At 43.4% G+C, this 20,639-nt stretch overlaps 2 protein-coding genes across 4 annotated transcripts in view; one reads left to right on the forward strand and one right to left on the reverse strand.

Moving 5' to 3' along the window:
• The window catches only part of RIGI (RNA sensor RIG-I), a 75,320-nt gene extending 60,092 nt beyond the window's left edge, over positions 1–15,228 (forward strand). Inside the window, exons 17-20 of the mRNA XM_083184236.1 lie at positions 7,573–7,743; positions 9,317–9,468; positions 12,079–12,225; positions 14,030–15,228. Coding sequence (XP_083040362.1) covers positions 7,573–7,743; positions 9,317–9,468; positions 12,079–12,225; positions 14,030–14,338 — 779 coding nt within the window. The 3' untranslated portion in view covers positions 14,339–15,228. The remainder of the gene's footprint in view (positions 1–7,572; positions 7,744–9,316; positions 9,469–12,078; positions 12,226–14,029) is intronic.
• Positions 15,229–15,344: 116 nt separating this feature from the next.
• The window catches only part of ACO1 (aconitase 1), an 82,292-nt gene continuing 76,997 nt past the window's right edge, over positions 15,345–20,639 (reverse strand). For all 3 annotated transcript variants that reach the window (XM_083184263.1, XM_083184254.1, XM_083184248.1), the window contains 3 exons: positions 19,579–19,701; positions 17,356–17,547; positions 15,345–16,107 (listed from right to left, as the gene is read on the reverse strand). In XM_083184263.1, the coding sequence (XP_083040389.1) occupies positions 15,988–16,107; positions 17,356–17,547; positions 19,579–19,701 (435 nt within the window). In that variant the 3' untranslated portion in view covers positions 15,345–15,987. The remainder of the gene's footprint in view (positions 16,108–17,355; positions 17,548–19,578; positions 19,702–20,639) is intronic.

The following is a 20,639-nucleotide window of genomic DNA, read 5'->3' on the forward strand; positions in this document are numbered from 1 at the left end:
GATCCCAGAGGATAGGGAGAGATTAAAGAGGTGAGCCAGGTGAGAGCAGACCAACGGACTGAGACGACGGATAATATTGGAGGAGATAGGATTGAGCGGGCAGATGGGAGGGAGAAGCGAATTGAAGGATAGAATGGACTTCAGCGGCAGTGGTGGGGTAAAATGAGGACAGGGGTGAGAAGGAGGGGAGTGGAGATGTAGGAGGGGAGGAGGGAGAGGGTGAGGTCATGGCAGCAGTGATGGCAGTCCTGAGAGGAGATTTTGGTTGAAAAGTAGGTAGCAAAATCAGCAGCTACGATGGAAGAGCTGGAGGAGGGGGGGAGAGCAAGGAGTTGAAGGTGGCGAAGAGCCTGCGGGGAACTGGATGATTGGGAAAGGATGAGGGACTTAAAGTAGGATTCCTTGGCCAGAGCAAGGGCAGAGCTGAAGGAGGAAAGAATGAATTTGAAATGGAGATAATCCGCAAGGGAGCGTGATTTCTTCCAGAAGAGCTCAGCAGTGCGAGTGCACTTTTTAAGGAATCGGGTGATAGGCGAGTGCCACGGTTGGGGGTTGGAGCATCAAAGGGGGATAGAGGAGGGAGGACAGGCAGAGTCCAATGCCGAAGATAGGGTGTCGTTATAGAGGGAGGTGGCGAGGTTTGGGCGAGAAGAGGACACAGCGTGTCTGAGAAGGCAGCAATATCAAGTGTGTTGACGTTATGCCGTGAGACAATGCGCTTGGGGGGGGGGGGGGGGGAGAGGGGGATGAGGTGATGGTCAGAAAGAGGAAAAGCTGAGGTAGTGTAGTCCGTAAGGGATCAAGAGTGGGAGAAGACTAGATTGAGGGAGTGTCCTTGGATGTGGGTGGGAGAGGTAGTCCACTGAGATAGGCCAAGAGAGGAGCAGAGAGAGAGGAGTTTGGAGGTGCCAGGATCAGCGGGGTTATCCAAGGGGATATTAAAGTCACCAAGAATGACAGAAGGTAGGTCAGAGGAGAGGAAGTTTGGAAGCCAGGCGGCGAAGTTGTCAAGAAAATTGGGAGATAGGAACAGGGGGATGGTAGATTGCAGCGACACGGAGGTGGTAGGGGTAATACAGATGGATGGAGTGAGACTCCAAGGAGGAGAAGAGGAGAGAGGGTTCAGGGTGAATGACACTGTAGGTGCAGGAGGCTGAGGGGAGAAAACCCACGCCACCACCTTGGCGACCGTCAGGCCTGGGGGTGTGAGAGAAAGAGAGGCCATCGTGGGAGAGAGCAGCTGGAGAGACCGAATCGGAGGTGGAGAGCCAGGTCTCACTGAGCAGCTTTCCCCTGCCCAGCTCTCTCAGAGGAGGGGCAGATGGCTTTGCATAGCGCAGCCACAAAGCCACTCATCTGTTGGTAATACAAGCAGATGAGCGGCTTTCCCGGCGATGATGCGGGAGCACGCTGCAGCGTTCATTGTCAGGCCGTACACACTGGGCGATTTTGAGCTGAAAGCCGCTCAAACATGGGGGTCGATCCTATTAATCCCCGCACTCGGCGAATCATCCGCACTCATTGGGGATAATAGGAATGGACCCCATGGTGTTTTAAGTGGCTTTCAGCTCAAAATCACCCAGTCAGGAGGATAAGAAAGTGAGAAAGTGCCGCTGAAGTCCACTCTATCCTTCAATCCGCTTCTCCCTCCACCTGCCCGCTCGATCCTATCCCCTCCAATATTATCCGTCGTCTCAGTCAGTCAGTCTGCTCTCACCTGGCTCACCTCTTTAATCTTTCCCTATCCTCTGGGATCTTCCCTTCCTCCTTCAAACACGCTCTTGTCTCCCCAATTCTCAAAAAAACTAATCTGGACCCCAACTCTCCGTCCAACTACAGGCCCATCTCCCTCCTCCCTTTTGCCTCCAAGCTCCTACAACGTCTGACCTATAATCGTCTCCTAAGCCACCTTACTGCTAACTCTATTCTAGACCCCCTCCAATCCGGGTTCCGCCCTTTACATTCCACTGAAACTGCCCTGACCAGAGTCACTAACGATCTACTATCGGCTAAATCCAAAGGCCTCTTCTCTATCCTCATCCAGCTTGATCTGTCGGCTGCCTTTGACACTGTTGACCACCCTCTCCTGCTCAACACCCTCCGCTCCTTTGGCATCACTGGTATGGTCTTCTCCTGGTTCACCTCATACCTCTCCGATCGCTCCTCCTCTCCTACTACCCTGCAGCCAGTCGATGTTCCCCAAGGGTCAGTCCTTGGCCCTCTCCTCTTCTCCCTCTACACCACCTCTCTGGGCACCCTCATCAGCTCCTATGGTTTCCATTACCACCTTTATGCTGATGACACCCTAATCTATCTCTCCTCCCCCGACCTATCCCCATCACTCCTGTCCAAGGTCTCCGAATGCCTCACGGCCATCTCAGCCTGGATGACCCAACGCTTCCTGAAACTAAACATGGCTAAAACTGAACTTCTAATCTTCCATCCCCCAAACATCCCCTCTTCTCCCAGTATCTCCATCAGCATTGGTGAAACCGAGATCACCTCCACCGACCAAACGCGCTGCCTCAGTGTCATCATTGACTCCTCCCTCTCTTTCACCCCCCACATTCGTGCTCTCTCACAGTCTTGCCGCTTTCACCTACGCATCATCTCGCGCATCAGACCATTTCTCTCCACTGACGCAACCAAAATTCTCATTCACTCTCTTGTCATCTCCCGCCTTGACTACTGCAACATCCTTCTCTCTGGGCTACCTCTCACCCGCCTCGCACCTCTCCAATCCATTCGTAACGCTGCTGCTAGGCTCATCTTCCTCTCCCGCCACTGTACCTCCACCTTCCCTCTCTGTTTATCTCTTCACTGGCTCCCCATTCCTTTCCGAGTTCTCTATAAACTCCTCACCACCACCTACAAGGCTCTCTCCTCCTCCACTGCTCCTTACCGCTCTTCAATGATCAATGGGGTTTATTAGGATTGGGTTTTTTAGGATTGGGTTTATTTTGTAATGAGATTGAGGAATTTACAGTAATTTGGTGTATTAAATTGCAGTAATAAGTGTGTTCTGTAATATATGGCGGTCACTTGCTGTTTGTAGTAAAAAGGGATTACTAATGCTGTCTCTAGTACTGTCTGTGTAGATTAGTACATATAGGGGTAGATTTAACAAGCATTATCCCCGTGCATTTAATATGCGCTGTCCCCGTGCATTATGGCAGGGGATAGCTCTTTCCCTGATCTATGACACCTGCGATGCGGGTACTATATCGGCTGCCTCTTACCTAATGTATGAACGGTCAGCATCGCCGACCGTTCCGCCCCCCTGCAGCTATTGACTTGACAGCTGCATATGGGGATGCCTTGTGCCCACAGCAGGGACAGCGCTGTCCCTGCTGCTGGCTCTGAGCTGTGCTGGAGATCTCATAGGAGTAGCAAGAACCCGTGTGTTATAGCGGTGCGATAAGCGCCACTATAATAAATCTAACCCAGATTTCTCTATCGTCCATAGGTTACCTGCTAGTGACTGGCTCCTCCCCCTCTATGCTCCACCCCAGACCAGTTTTAGAAATGTGCCCGGTAGAGCCGGCCACATACTCTGAAGCACCATAGTGAAATTTTTATTTTATATTTTTACGGCTGACAGCAGGCTGACAGGGTGGCCCATTGCTGTCAGCCTGCACCAAGGGAGTTGCTGGGGAAGTCTGGTCCCACTCTGCAGGGTTTGGAGACCAGATTATAGGCTTCTGAATTTCAAATCGGTTTGGGACCAAACCAGTTCAGATGTGTGGGTCACCGACATCATTGCAGAAGGGTGCAGGTTGGAGTTTGAGATCACACCTCCACCTCTTTTTATCAAGATTGTTTTTCCAGCGTCTGAGGACAAATGTCTAGTAATACACGGGATTGCATCTGTGTCTCCAGCAGCTTGTCACTCTCTCCCCACAGAAGAAACAGTGTCTCTTGTGGTGGTTACAGGACGAGAATCTATTAAAGGGCTGTCCTTTCAATTCCAAGTTGGGTTCTACTGACGACGGATGCCAGCCTTCAGGGCTGGGGAGCTGTGACGCAGGCTCAGAAGTTCCAGGGTCTTTGATCCAACAACGCCATGGCTGTGGCATATATCAACAAACAGCGCGGAACCAGGAGCAGAGAGAGGTCAGTCCAATCATTCACTAGGCAGAATAATTCCCCCTGGCATTGTCCGCAGTGTTTACTCCTGGCGTGGAAAACTGGGAGGCAGACTATTTAAGCAGACAAGCTTTTCACCCAGGGGAATGGTCTCTTCACCTGGAGGTGTTTCAGCAACTGGTAGCTAGTTGGGGTCTTCCTCAAATAGACCTCATGACTTCCAGGCAGAATGCCTGACTACCTCTGAACATCTCATGGACCAGAAACCTAAGGGCATTGGCGGTGGATGACTTGATGGCACCTTTGTCGATTCACCTTGCATATGCATTTCCTCCATTCCTGCTACTTCCAAGATTTCTGAAAAGCGTGAAAAAAGAGAAGGTGGCAGCCAGTTTGGCCACGCAGGTCGTGGTATGCCGATCTTCTGTCATTACTCTCTGAAGAGCCGTGGAATCTTTGAGAAGATCTGATTCAGCAGGGTCTATTCATCCATCAAGACTTTTATGCAGCTGCGTTTGACAGCGTGGTTGTTGAACGTGCATCCCAAAGGAAACGGGGCATTCCGTCGGAGGTTATTCAAACTATGATCAGTGCCAGTAACTTCAGCACACTATTATAGAATCTGGAAGGCGTATCTTTTACCTTTAAGCTGAGTCCGCTTCTCTGTTTCCTACACTCAGGATTCAAGGTCAGTAAGGCTCCGTTCACTGAAAGTGCAGGTTTCAGTGCTCTCTTTTATTTTTCCAAAAGTATCTAGCGATGCTCCTGATGTACAGACTTTTCTCCAGAGGGTCATTAGGCTTCGACCGCCTTTTGTCCCTCCTACTGCTCCATGGGACCTACCTCTGGTACACTGTTTGAGCCCTTAGAGTCTACAGAGTTAAAGTATCTGTCCTGGAAGACCGCCTTGTTGCTTGCCCTCACTTCTGCTTGGTGGGTTTCTGAGTTGGGAGCATTGTCCTGCAGCTCTTCTTACCTTTTTTCATGGGGATAGGGTGGAGCTTCATAACCGTCAGAATTTTTTACCAAAAGTAGTGTCTGCTTTCCACATAAATCAGCCTATTGTGGTACCAGCATTGTCTCAGGATTTGCCATCTACTAAGTCATTGGATGTGGTATGGGCTCTATGTATCTATGTGGACAGGACAGCTCAGTTGCAGAATATAGACTCTCTGTTTGTGCTGTACGAGACAAACAAGCTAGGATGGCCTGCTTCTAGCCAATCTATAGCACGTTGGTTGAGGTTTGCTATATGTTAGGCTTACACTGTGGCTTTGCGTCCAGTGGCAGCTTCCATTTATGCTCATTGCACACATTCGAGGGGGTCCTTCCTGGGCGGCTGTCCAGGGTGTTTCTACACTACAGCTGTGTCATGCTGCCACTTGGGCGAGCAAGCACACATTTATAAAGTTTTGACACTTTTGCAGCAGGGGATAGTCAGTTTCACCGCCCTGTCTTGCAGGATTCTCAGGGCTCTTTCGCCCGTGTGGGAGGCTCTGGGAAGTCCTGATAGTAAAGACTAGCCGCGTATCCTAATCCTATGGATGATAGAGAAAACATGATTTTGGTACTAACTGATAAATCCCTTTCTCTGAGTCCATAGGATATGCTGAGCACTGTTCGGCACTGTTCATCCAGTATGTTGGTAGGTGTCACTTGAGTGCGACTGAGAACTTACAGCGCTGCACTGAATAAATGAGAAATATTTAATCAAAATTATTCATGATAAAATACACTACTCCTGAGGAAGCCGCTGATCGTGTTAGGCGGAGAAACGCGTTGAGGGGACCACCAGGCTGCTATTGAACCCAGCAGATCGCAATCATCTCAGATATGACCACAGCGCAAACGGTCGGAGAAAGCCATCGCTGAGACTACAAGCCACAGACACCCCTGGAATACAATTAAGTATCAAACCACAATATATGTGCACATTTTGTGGGGACTTGAACTTTCTAATACTTGCTAACTGGCTCATATATAGAGCAAAAAGTTTATGCAATTGCTGAAAACTAACAACCACTAACCAGTTCCAACTCTAAAAGGAGATTGTATGTTCAATGTTTGTGTGTCTTGTGTGTAATAGGAAATGTATTAATGTATTTTATCATGAATAATTTTTATTAAATATTTCTCATTTATTCAGTGCAGCGCTGTACTTTCTCTTTTTTTCTTGTTCTTGACTTCAATTAGGGGTTTATGGTAATCCCCCTATTAGCACAGCAGCAGCACTGAATAGTCAATCAGCGCTCAGTATCATTCTGTGGAGTTTTCGACTGAGAACTTGGCTACAGTTCCTTTCCTGAAGTTATTATGTGTGCATGTTGTTCTGTTATTCATGTTCTGTATACTCCCCATGCTCGTATTGGCGTCTCTCCTCGGGCACAGTTTCTTAGCTGGTCTGGGGCATAGAGGGGGAGGAGCCAGTTATACTCTAAACAATTTAAAGTGCCCGGCTCCACTTTTACCTTAGAGGTCACTAATTCTGTTTGTAATATATGGCAGACACTAATGGTGTGTGTGTATTATATGGCAATCAGTTAGGACAGTGGTAGCCAACCCTAGCCCTCGAGAGCTACCAACAGTTCACATTTTCCAGACAACCTAGCTGCTGCACTCATTAATCACTGATACATTTTAAAAGATACACAGATGGAGCTAATTAGCTCACTTGTGATTCTGTGAGGAGACCTGCAAAACATGCACTGTTGGTAGCTCTCGAGGGCTAGGGTTGGCTACCCCAGAGTTAGGATAATCTGTAGTATATGTAGGTCATGAATTCTGTCTTTAGTATATGGCAGTCACTCATTCTGTATACATGATGAGTTTTTGCCCTGGCTACCATTTAGTGTAGCTTCGCTGACTTCAGGGACAGGGGCTAAAGTAGAGACCTTCTAATCTCCATTTCTGTAATTTCAGTAGTAAGATGTACAGTATCAAAAAAGCACCATACACTGGTGTTTCAAATAACATCTGATCACAATCTACAACAAGCAATTCTGGCAAGCAGGAAGGGACTGGGGCTGACAGTAAATACATGGTGGGACATACAGTATGTGGCCCTAGATCTGCCTGTTGCACATTAATGCCAGAGAGTATATTTTGCAATAATCAAACTTTTTTCAATCACGTCACCCTGAAGTATCAGAATTGTTGTCATGGCAGCCCAGGCCATAACATTCTTATTACGAAATTATATAATATAGATTATATTAAGTAAATTGTGTTTATGTCATTGCTAGGTTCTATTATTGTTGAGAGATCAGACTCCCTTCTGTTTGACCTACATATTTTATAATTGGAAGCCACCGACACTGGTTTTGTGGATTACATTACATATAAACAATCTGAATTGGTCCGGAGACAATCTCTTACAACATGTTCTGTACAATACAGGACTGAATTAATCCTAACACAGCAGGAAGACAATTTTATCATTAAACTAATGTATACTGGACATCTAGCCCTTATATCTTTCTGTTCTAGGGATGACTTTTCAAAGTCAGAAAGGAGCTTTGGAAACATTTAAAAACTCTGGGGAGAGTAAATTGCTGATAGCTACATCTGTGGCTGATGAAGGAATAGATATACCTGCATGTAATCTTGTTCTACTCTATGAGTACGTTGGCAATGTCACTAAAATGATCCAAGTCCGAGGTAAGAATAATTCTGCTGGAAAAGCATAAAGATGCAAGAATTGTGCAGTTAAGCTTCACTTAAGCTTGTCAAAGTAGTATGGTCAAAGTATGCATGCACCTAAATGTGCAAGAATTGTTTGCAGCAGTAGAATTTGTATAAAGCAATAGATTAGAGGTGGAAATTTTTAGAAAAATCACAAAGCGTGACTTTTGCAGAGTCCAAGGTGTGCCAAATTGTGCCATACATGGCGCAGCAAAACCAAGATGTACGTGGACACATCTGTATATGCTTACAGAGATCACATGGTGGTACTGTGGCTAGCATTGCAGCCTCACAGTTCTGGGGTCATGGGTTTAATTTCAAACTAGAGCCCTACCGGTGTAGAGATTATGGGGAAGATGTATCAAACCTTGGAGATAGTTACAGAATTAACCAATCAACTGGAATAATAATAATAAAAAAATCAGCCTGCAAATTTACAGAAACTGCCTTTGTGGTCACAATGACAGATGAGGTCCATTGCTATAAGTCTAAGGAGACTGTGAGAGTCCTACAGCTAGGAGGATCTATGGGTGGGATGCTCTAACATGAAAATGCGGTAAAAATCCAGTTTTCTGGGTTTATACTTATTATTATTATTATAATTTTATTTATAAGGCGCCACAAGTGTTTCGCAGCGCCGTACAAAGGAACAATACAGGGAGACAAAGCTAGGCAGAACATTGAATAAATAACAAAAATAGAGTACAAATAAAGAGCGCCACAGTTCAATACACATTACAGCTTAAATATAAGTAGTGAGGACCCAATCAACATACTATAAGAGGCTTGAGGCCAATGATGGAGATGAGTATGCGAACGAAGATGGTCACTGAGTGTTTGAGTATAGGAGAGCTGTGAGTGAAATGTGGAGAGAAGAGGGCTTTGACAACAGGAGGGAAGAGGGCCCTGCTCAGAGGAGCTTACAATCTAGTAGGAAGGGGAGACATTGATTACAAGAGGTGCAAGCAAGTGGGTGGTGGCTAGGGGTCGGAGAACCAGCTAGTTTATGCAGTGGAAGGGTACACTTTGATGAATAGGTGAGTTTTCAGTGCCCGTTTGAAGCTTTGCAAGGTCGGGGAGAATTATACGGCATTTTCCTATTCTTTAAACCCCCTCTGTCAGAGCATCGCTGCATAGAAGCCTTTGAGCTTCTCTCCACAGAATAAAATCGCATCTAGTTCAAAACGCATGCAACGGGCTAAAGCAGCATGCGTTCTGAACTATATGCGATGCAATCTAGTTCAAAAAGTATGGGCGGCACATACTTTATGTGCTGAGTAATGGGATCACACCTGTCTGTCGAACCATGTATGAGCGGCATTACTAATCACATATGTTAGAGTATATGCGATTAGTATAGATGCAGTAGCCATTGGAGGGGTTGCGGGGCGAAAATGAGCGGCGGATGTTAGAACATCGCACCCTATACCCCTGTATGTTTAGTGGGTGCTAAAGAAAGAAGTGTGGTTACTGTGGTGCAGTTCAAGGAAACACTTATTTATTATTGGGCCTTTCTATCGAACTGTTTTTTTGTTGTTGTCTCACGCAGGTCGCGGAAGAGCAAAGGACAGCAAGTGCTATCTCATCACAAGTAAGAAAGAGCAAGCGCAGAAGGAGACCTATAACCTGTTACATGAGCAGTTGATGGATGAAGCTGTTGCCCAGTTACAGAAAGAGGATACTGATGATTTTCTACAATGGGTAACTTTAATAGCTGTGCTGAAACATATGTCCTAATACAGAAAGGAATGTTCAAGTTAACCAGTAATTTTACAATATTCCACCCTAAACTGTATTTTCAGTGGAATTACTAAGTGAAACCCAGTGTACTAATTGGGGTACAGCATTTAGGCACTCGCATGGGACCATTTAATGGTTCTGCTCATCCTGATGGACTCTCTGCAGTAAGCATGCACAGGATGTTGTGGTAACCAACAGAGATTCTAAATTTCATACTCCAGTTAACAACCTTTTGCTCTGGGTACAGGTGTGGAGTAATATTTAGTGAGGATTTACAGATCTGTATTCCTGCTTTATCCTGAGTAATCATCCATAGAAAACTGTGCGTCACCCAAATCTGTGTCTTTATACAAATAGATTTTACACCATGACATCACTTCGTATCAATAGTATTGCAAACAATATTACTGATTGGCCAATAAAAACATGAAAGCAGAGAGTTCAATTTAAATAAGTGGTATATTAAATATATATTTTATTTTTCTAGCAATAAATACAAAATAGTTTAGCTACTTCTCTAGCATCCAACTGTGGAACACTTCATTTAGCCAATATATGTGGGGTTAGAGTGCAGCTTATGCAGATTGGTGCTAAGAGTTTACACTTAACGGTTTCCTCTTGTAAACTCTCACACCTTCAGCTGCTCCTCAGTCTTGCTTTTAGTGCCTTATGGGCCCTACACACATGCCGATGTGTGTAGGGCGACCTAGCTGTGCTATGTCGGGCCGTTCTACTCCTCTGTCGCTCAGCACACAGGGCTGACAGCCCAAACACAGAGCGAGCTGTCAGCTATGTGTGCTAAGCGAGCAGACAGCGGCCAGTGTTCTCCGGTGGGAGAACCCTGCCGATGGACACTGTTCATCAATCTCGGCCAGCGACAAAGACACGCGGGGACATGCATTGCTGTCGATATAGCCCCCACACACACACCGATGTGAGGGCATTTTCTAAGCGACTTTGCCAAACTAAGCAAAATCGCTTAGAAAATGCCTTAATATCGGCATGTGTGTAGGCCGTATTAGACTGAGGCACACTTTCTTCACTAGCTTTGAGTTTGGTTTTACTTTTATTATTTTCTGTTTATATCAGATTCTATTGCCTCAATCCCTGTTCACAGGAGACTCAGGAGAGATAAGAGATATACTAAAGCAGAACTTATCGAGCTGCTATTACACTTCCCGTTTTGCCTCTTTACCATTGCCAAGCAGGAAGGGACACAGACAATATGTATAAACATCTTGTGTGACAAACAGGGAAGTGAAGACTCCCCCCTCCAGCAAATCCCCCTTCTGCACACAGCGCATCAGTTTCCCCTGATGCGCTCTCTCTGCCCGGGCATGTGAGATCTTGCTACTCATTCACAGCCCAGAGCTAGCAGCAGAGACAGCATTGTCCCTGCTGTGGGGATAGGGAAACGTCACATTGCATCTAATTACCCATAACTCCATAAAAAATGGTCATACTTAACTTCTACGATTTGCCCTTTGGTCTCTCCATGACTCACAGGGTGTTAATGAAGGTCATGGCCCACATGATGTATTTGTTTATTAAGTTTCTTATATAGCGCATACATATTCCGCAGCGCTTTACAGAGAATATTTGAACACTCACGTCAGTCCCTGCCCCAGTTGTGCTTACAATCTATATTCCCTAACACATATACATGTGCACACAGACATTCTAGGGTTAATTTTGTTAGGAGCCAAATAACCTACCAGTATATTTTTGGAATGTGGGAGGAAACCGGAGTACCCGGAGGAAACCCACGCAAGTACAGGGAGAATATATGGTGGGAATCACACCCATGACCTCAGCGCTGTGAGGCAGTAATGCTAACCATTACACCATCCGTACTGCCCCACGGATGGCTTGTTACTCATTAGACACTGTCCACTCTTTCATGAACTTTTCCAAGTCTAACCTTCTCATTTCTCAAAGTATGGTTCTCTTTGATAAACAGTATGAGCAGGTCCTTTTTTTCCTCATGGCAGGTTCAGGACCTTTTAATTCATATTTTCCTCTGTTGGTCAATGACGGGCTCACGTCTGAACAGATGTCTCTTCAAACTCATCATTCCCTACTGTGGTGGCTACATAGAACAAACCCAACCAAGGGATCCCAAATTTAATTTGTATTTGGATGTTTTTTTTTTTACCAAGGATGCTAGCCTAACAGGTTGGGACGCAGTCAGTCAATCATGACAGGCATTTAAAGTGCTCCATGGAACCTGCTCTCACGATCAACATACTGGAGGGCAATCCAGAATGCTGTTCGTCTAGAGACTAAAATGTGCAGGCTCCTTCCTGCCAAACAGGCCCCTTTAAAAACACAATGTATAGACGCAGCCTCATAAATTGTATTTTCTATACAAAACAAAACATGGGTTGGTATGAGGCTGTGGAGAGACATCGGGGCAAGGGCATGAGGCTGTAGTGAACATTGAGGGATGAGGATGGAGAGAGACAGAGATAATGGGGCTATAGGACAGCCACAATAAGGATGCGTGCAGAAATAGACATTCAAAATATACAGTTTGATTCAATCCTAATATACAACTTCTCTTTATGAAAGAACCTTCGGTTCCAAAAAAATGAGAAGAGACTTCGTGACTTCACAAAACAGTACAAATGCCGGGAACTTACAGAGGAAAACAAGAGGCTGCTTTGTGGTAGATGCAAAACTTTTGCATGCAACACAGATGACATAAGAACAATACAGGTAAGTGACAGTGTTTTAGATATGTTAAAAACATGGATGCTTAATTAAAAAATAGGTGTTGCTTGGAAGGAGACACTTGTATACATAGAGAACATTAGCAGATACTGTACAGATGTGTCATTTGGTCACAGTATAACTTCATTCTTGAACCATGTGATGAAAACAATATAAACAAATTATTTAACTAGAAAGCTGATTCTATATGGGTGTAAACCTTGTTAACTGAAAATTGGGACTATTGGGACTGGGGCCTTCTGCTGGCCAGGGCTTTGTTTTCACTGCCATAGGTCCCATTGCTTATGATCTCGCTGTTATATTGTAAAACAGCACTGGCTGTTTAGAGGCCAACTCGGTTTTGAGGTGAGGATTTAGCTATTTTTTTAAAAAATATATATACTGTGTTTACACGTGGCACTAAACTCCCCTGCACTGCCGATACTCCCCTTTTTCACAGTTAGTGTACTATTGGTGTATCCGTCCCACACTTTATCCAACCTACACTATAGGGGCAATTCAGACCTGATCGCATGGGCGCAAATTTGCACGACCAGCATTCATTTAAGCTGCCTCCAACAAAAATGGGGTGACACACATCTCAAATATATATACATGTAGCTATGGATTCAATCCTAATCCTCGCGACTGCAGACACAATTTACCTCATCCGAACTCCAAAGTGCTCACTGCCCCATAAGGGGTTATTTTGGTTCACTCTCTGACAAATTCCTTTATAGATGCACAAAACCATGTGCACCGCAGGGGAGCAGATGTAAAATGTGCATTCATTTTTACACTGCAATATACTATAGATCTCACTTTGAAGTAAAACCCCACCCAAATCTAACTCTCTCTGCACAAGTAACATCTGCCCCACCTGCAGTGCACATGGTTTTGTCCATTTGAGAAGGAATTTGTCAGAGTGAACCAAAATAACCCCCATAGAGCTCAAACCAATTTTGTGCGAATCTGGGTTAAAACCAGCATGTGAAGGATAATGTTGCCCCCGTTGCAAGCAATTGGATTGAGATCGGTCAATACATAATAATGATATTTAATATGTACACGCTTTTCTGTCTTTTTTGGAAAGTGTCTTCTAAGTGATCACACAGCTTCTGCATGGCGATTTGCTGCCTGATAATTACAGGATCACTTACTGCAGTGGTTCCCACATCTTTGAATCACAAACCCCTAGATTATCGGAATTTCGTTCATGACACCCCTAGGCCAAAAGTTTCCTATTGAGAAATTTAGGGGGGGGGAGCCCACTTCCCATCCATCTGAATATCTGCAATCCCCGCACCCTGGTGTCAGTCTGTAGGATATTGGATAGGTAGGCTATATAGAGCAGCAGGTAATGGTGACTGACTGCACAATGCCCTGTGGTTTGTTTTGTTATAAGGCATAACAAAGGGGGGGGGGCGACATATAGCAATTTAGGGGTGCCAAACTTGGCTCCCAACACCCCTCTGAAATCATATACAGTGGTGGGTACACTTTCTGTATTACAAGTATTCCTAATGAACACTGAAGTGCTGATAACACACAACTCACCAACTGCATGTATAAAATGTGTAGTAGCGAGTGCAGGAAAATTATATATAATTAAAAAAACCAAACAAAAAAAAGTCCCAATCCTTGTTCCAATATTCTAAATAACGATAGAGTAGTTGAGACTAACCCTTTCATACAGCTTTCTATATACAAAAAAGTAACTTTTAAGTTTAAGGCTAGTGCTCCAGTCAGGTTTTAAATGCAAAGCTTGAACAGACTTTGAATTCTTACCATTCATTTGTTTTTAAAACAGGATTCCCATCACACCGTTATTGCCACAGACTTCAAGGAACGAGTTACTACCAAGCCACATTCAAAGCCACTTGCATTTATGGGCTATAAGAAACTGTATAAGATTTTCTGCAAATGTGGAGAGGACTGGGGAATATCGGGAAACTATCTTACCTTCTCAAACATACCACTTATTAAAATTGACAAATTTGTGGTACAAAATGCTGATGGTTCTCAGAAGTATTACAGGAGGTGGGTGGACGTTGATTTTAAAATGAAGGAATTTAAACAAGAAGAAATAAAAGAATCCTTCTCTGCTAATGCAGAGTGAAGACAACATTAACACCTACAGTACTAAACAGTTATAAAAAATATAGGGGTAGACTTATTACGCTCGGTGAAGTGATAAAGTGTCTGGATTTTATCAACGGCCAATCAGCTCCTAACTAAAGTTACAGGCTTGGTTTGAAAAATTACAGGTAGGAGCTGATTGGCCGGTGATACAAACCAGACACTTTATCACTTCACCAAGCTTGATAAATCTGCCCCAAAGTATGGTGAAATATGGTATGTTTGTACTAATAAATTGGTATCCACTGATGGTACCCATACTGTTGTAAGCCTTCTCATCAGAAACACTGTTGTAGATATCTACATCTCAATAGGTCTACTTTGTCAGTTGACATGGGAGCTACCCCAACCAGTTTACTGATCTAGTACAACAGGACAATCTGTTGAAAAATCAGGCCTTTTTTTTTTTTTTTATACACACACGCCGAGCTGGAACTTCTTTCAAGATTAAGGGCTCAATTCAGTGTTGATCACAGTTGTGCGATTGCACAGACTGAGCGATTTTCAAAAGACAGCATAAAAAACTAAAAATAGGTGTAACCTTTCCAAAAATGTATTTTTGCAAGTAGATAAATCAGATTTCTTCATCATATTGGCAGGGAGATGTTTATTTTGAATATAGCACCCAGAACCATATGGACCCATCTGCATACAGTTTGCCAATGCAGTCACAAAGGCCTCGAGAAAGGTGAAACGAAAATGCATGCACAATTATGTGAAAATTATGTGTGATACTATCTAGATAACTTCTATCCTACACTGATAAAGCACCAAATGTTTATAAAGATTCGGTGTGCAGTCATATATAAATTTCGTAATTAAACATCTATTGAAAGTGTATTCACAATAAAATATTACTTAATAAATGAATACTGTATGAAGTTCAAAGCATGTCAATTGATTTCAATGAACACCTCTGGTACATGAAAAGCAGACTATACATTTCAGGCAAACGTTAACGAATGAAACAGATTCTTCAGAATCCACAACTTTTAAATAGATTTCTTTATTTTAATTATAAACAAAATTATTTTTCATGACAACAGAAAAAAAAAATAGATTTAAAAAGTGAAAATATTCAGTTGGTGTATAGAAAAGTAACAAAGTAATTTCAAAAGGAGTTCTCACTCGGTCATTTTCAAGTACAATTTAAAGATCTAGACTTTATCATTAAGTTATGGGTTACAGCATCAAGATAGCTCTACTGTGGTCACTTATGCAAACTGTAATTGTTCTCTAATGCATCTAGAGCAGTGACGGCTAACCTTGACACTCCAGCTGTTGAACTACAAATCCCAGCATGCCCTGCTACAGTTTTAATATTTGGCCATGCTAAAACTGATGCAGGGCATACTGGGATGTGTAGTTAAACAACAGCTGGAGTGTCAAGGTTAGTCGTCACTGCTCTAGAGTCACTATGTCGCTATGACAGTAACCTGTCGATATATGACGGTATGCATTTTCTTCCAGCTATTAAGATATTCAGAACAGTGTCACCTAAAGCTGACCTCTAGTGGAGGATCCTGGCTACCGCAGATGCATGTTCCACTTTGTAATGATACAGACAGGTTGAGAACTGCTTAGGACACACTTCCTAGCCACTGGACAGGTTCTAAATCTTTTTTTCTTTCAACTACTGGTGGTCATTTTACGAATCATGTAGTTTAAGATGCCTCCGTTGCGGTAATAAGTGAGCTCAACATCAGTGTCAAATCTCATGATGGCTTCAAATGTCTTTCCGGTATCCAGCTGTTGTGGGAGCAAAGAATATTTGATTAAAATAGAGAGTACCCTCTAGTCAGCAAACTACTCCCGCCCTAGTCTAAAAATGCAAACAATGTTTCAAGCCACATTTAGCATAGGGCAGCAGGTAAGGATGTAAAGATTGCCTTATACTGTACCCAATTGCTAAATCATGTAGTGATATACAACCCAATACATTTCAGAGGCCACATGCATGATACCCTTGTAACAGAGCGACTGATTCATAGAAGAGTATCCACTTACTAATCAGCCACACAATATCTCAGCCCTGAGTACAGCAGCTGAGTGGGCATTTGAATTTGCATGACCAGCTGTGCTGCCAGTTCCTGCAGCAAATCTGCCTGTGCACACAGATCTTCACATGTAAAGCTGGCCATACATCAGAAAGATCGATCTTAAGATCGATTGCGCTCATGATTGTGTACAATTTCCCTTGAAATCCCCGGCAGTCCTTGGTGGTTTTTGGACACACAATCGATCATACAATCAATCATACAATCCATCTACTGCATGATTGTGTACACAAGATGTGCACACAATCTGCATACAATCCATCTTACAATCAGTCATACAATCCATCTGCTGATTGATAGTATGATTATGTACATAAGATGTGCACACAATCTGCATACAATCCATCTTACAATCAGTTGAGATTGTATGATTGGGTACAATATCTTTCTGATGTATGGCCACCTTAACAGCCATACTGCACACCCAATGCAATATGCCTGAACAATGCAGTTCACAGACGTTGCCAGTGTATACACACACACACCAACCCACAAGCTATAGATCAACTCAAGCAACCATTAAGGTACACGCTGGCCGATATATTAGCCATTCGATTGAATGGGCGATATATCGATGTACCATCGGCCAGTGTGTACAAATCATATATCGATATATTGAGTCTGCTGTGCACCACGGCGCAAGTGCTGTGTGTACGAGCAATGAGCCAATTTGACCGGCCAGTGGGCGGGTGCATGCAAATGCCCTCGCCCATTTGTGATGTCAGTCCCGATGGATCGGGCAGTGTTTATGGAGAACACGCTGCCTGGTCCATCTGTAGATATATCGATTAGTACCCAGCTTTAGGAAAGCAGGAGCCAAACAAAGAAAATTGCTCAAACAAAAAAAGTTCATAGAAGCTCATGGGACACCACAAAACACAGTGGATTTTTATTTACGAAGTGAAATCATTTGGTCACATTGGTTTTTGTGTGTCTGTACCTTTATCTGCACCTCCATACTTGGTTTGAGATCTTTATCTTCAGGAATGAGAATGGTGTAACGCTCTTTCCCTGTGAGCCCCAATGCCTCAGCAGTTTCTCCTGGCAAATACTGCAAAGGGATTATCCCCATCCCTACAAGGTTACTGCGATGTATGCGCTCATAGCTCTCAGCGAGGACAGCCTTAATTCCCTAAATAAAATAGAAAATAAAAATGGATTATTTTTGCATGCATTCAAACTTTTACCTACCCCTACCCTCTGGTCAGTGATGCAACAATTATTGCATAGAGCGAAGTGTTGCAGGAAACCTAGACACTGTTGTTTTTGTCAACGCAAAAAAATATTTTACCCAAATATGAAATTGGTACAACCAGTAATGCGAACGTAAGAAGTCCACTGCCTATTTGTCCTACACAAGTTTCTCCTTATAAATTTGCAATCAAATACAGCGTGTGTTAACACAACTGTTTGTAGAACTCAAATATAAGTATTCTGTATTTTGAGATTTCAGATCTAAAGGAGCTGTAATGTGGCTTGGCCAGTTGAAACACCACAGTCAGACGGGGAACAAGATTCTCAATACACTTGAATCTCATACTTCAAGAGCAGTCGCGTACACTGCCAGCATATTAACCTGCCCATAGGATTATACAATATTTTCATGGCAAAAAGAAAATACCTTGGGCGGGGTGAGCCATCACTTGCAGAGTGATAAAGTGGAGAGAGGTAAACGGTACTTGTTTGCTAGCATGGCGCCCACGATATTCAGTCGTACGGCATCGCATGCCATATGCCCGCATGCGATTTAAAATTTTATAAGAACCTTATACAATTTTTAATTGTATAAGCACCCTAATGTTAATGTACAATGTTAAATGCACCCCCACTATCAACGCCAACCTGAAGCGTGGCGAGCGCAGCGAGCCCGCGATGGGCGGTGGTACGCGTCCTCCGATCTTTTCATACCCCCACTTTCCACGTCAAGTTGATATTATATAGTGTGGCGAGCCCCGCGTATTAAGCTGGCCATACATCAGAAAGATCGATCTTAAGATCGATTGTGCTCATGATTGTGTACAATTTCCCTTGAAATCCCCGGCAGTCCTTGGTGGTTTTTGGACACACAATCTACACACAATCCATCTTACAATCAGTCATACAATCCATCTGCTGTATGATTATGTACACAAGATGTGCACACAATCTGCATACAATCCATCATACAATCCATCTGATGATTGATTGTATGATTTGTGTACACAAGATGTGCGCACAATCTGCATACAATCCATCTTAAGCTGGCCATACATCAGAAAGATCGATCTTAAGATCGATTGCACTCATGATTGTGTACAATTTCCCTTGAAATCCCCGGCAGTCCTTGGTGGTTTTTGGACACACAATCTACACACAATCGATCATATGATCAGTCATACAATCCATCTGCTGCATGATTTTGTACACAAGATGTGCACACAATCTGCATACAATCCATCATACAATCAGTCATACAATCCATCTTATGATTGATTGTATGATTGTGTACACAAGATGTGCACACAATCTGCATACAATCCATCTTACAATCAATTGAGATTGTATGATTGGGTACAATATCTTTCTGATGTATGGCCAGCTTTACAATCAATTGAGATTGTATGATTGGGTACAATATCTTTCTGATGTATGGCCACCTTAACTTTACATGTATTCCGCGTCCGCTCGCCACGCTTCGGGCTCGGTGGCTCGCCACACTATATAAAATCAACTCCACGCCGACGTGGATAGTGGGGGTATGAAAAGGTCGTAGGATGCGTACTTCCGCCCCTCGCCAAGCTTCTGGTTGGCGTTCATAGTACGGGTGGCGTGGGGGTGCTTTTTACATTGTAAGCACCCATGACGGTGCTTATACAATTATATATCTTATAGGGGGCACATTTAACATTGAAAACACCCATTAGGGTGCTTATACAATTTTAAATCGTATACTATTGTATATGGCATACAATGCGATGGTATACAATTTAAAATTGTATAACATCGGCTGCCATTGCGTAATATCGCATACCATCGTATGCCTTATGGTATGCGATGGGCGCCGTGCTAGGAAACAAGTACCAGGTAAACTACCAAACAGGGCATTTAGGTGGTAATTGGCTGGTATCCCTCTCCAATTGTTGAAGACTTGTTGATCACCTGACTCTGAAAACAATAGCCATACCTGTAAGAATGGTCCTTTTGCAGCCCAGTCTCTGGAGCTCCCCGATCCATATTCCTTGCCAGTAAGGATGATTAAACTTTGGCCAGCCTGCTGGTATTTTTCAGCTGCATCAAAAATATCAAGCTAAAAAAAAAAAAAAAAATCCGGTTTAACCTTTATCGTATGGAAGTGCATGAATATACACAAAAACATATTCCATCATCATTTGTGTTTTATATGGATTGAATAGGAAAACATTTTGGGCTATGTATAAAAAAAGTGATAACTGGTCTATTTGGTGCAGTACGTGAGAAAACAACCCATTTGTTAGCAATGGTATAATCAATTATTTTCCAATATCAATAGTTTATATTTTTTATTAGCAAGAGCGCTTACTAAGGGGAGGAGACTTGTGTGGATCTGGGTACGTAAAACCACAGCTCGAAGATCATTTTTTTTTAGCTTGCCTCTGAAATTCTCTCCCTGTCTGCAATGACTTCTCAAACGTAGTACTGGTCAACATCTCCTGCATAAACTAGATTGCTATGAAAATCAATGTGTGCATTAGTCAAGAAACACATGGGCTGAAATACTATTCCGGATCAAAGTGTACACTGTCCGGACGTGATAATCTTCAGGATATTGATCTTGATTTCATCCAGCATCTTTAGACAGGAGGCTTAGTTAGGTTCATAGGGGGAAATGTAATAGGATGAGAGAATCAGAAAGTGGAGAGATTTGGTAAGAATACTCCAGTTTTTTTAAAGCAGCAATCATTTACACTTCAGAATCAAACTGGTATAGCGTTGTAAAGGATTACCGCTTTAAAAAAAAAAACGAGATTTGTTACCAAATCTCTCACTTTCTGATTCTCTCACCCCATTACATTTCACCCATAGAATTTGAAAATTAGGTCACAGACTTGAGGCTCCAGAAATAACTTGGATGAACTGCTAGATATTATCATCATTTATTTATATGGTGCCACAGGGGCACGCAGTGCCTGACAATAGTAGAGTAAAAATGCAAATAAGAACAAGTACATGGTAAATACAAGACAGTTACGGCAGCGGACACTGACG

The sequence above is a fragment of the Crinia signifera genome, chromosome 1 (genome assembly GCF_055691185.1).
Source record: "Crinia signifera chromosome 1, ASM5569118v1, whole genome shotgun sequence".
NCBI lineage: Eukaryota > Metazoa > Chordata > Amphibia > Anura > Myobatrachidae > Crinia > Crinia signifera.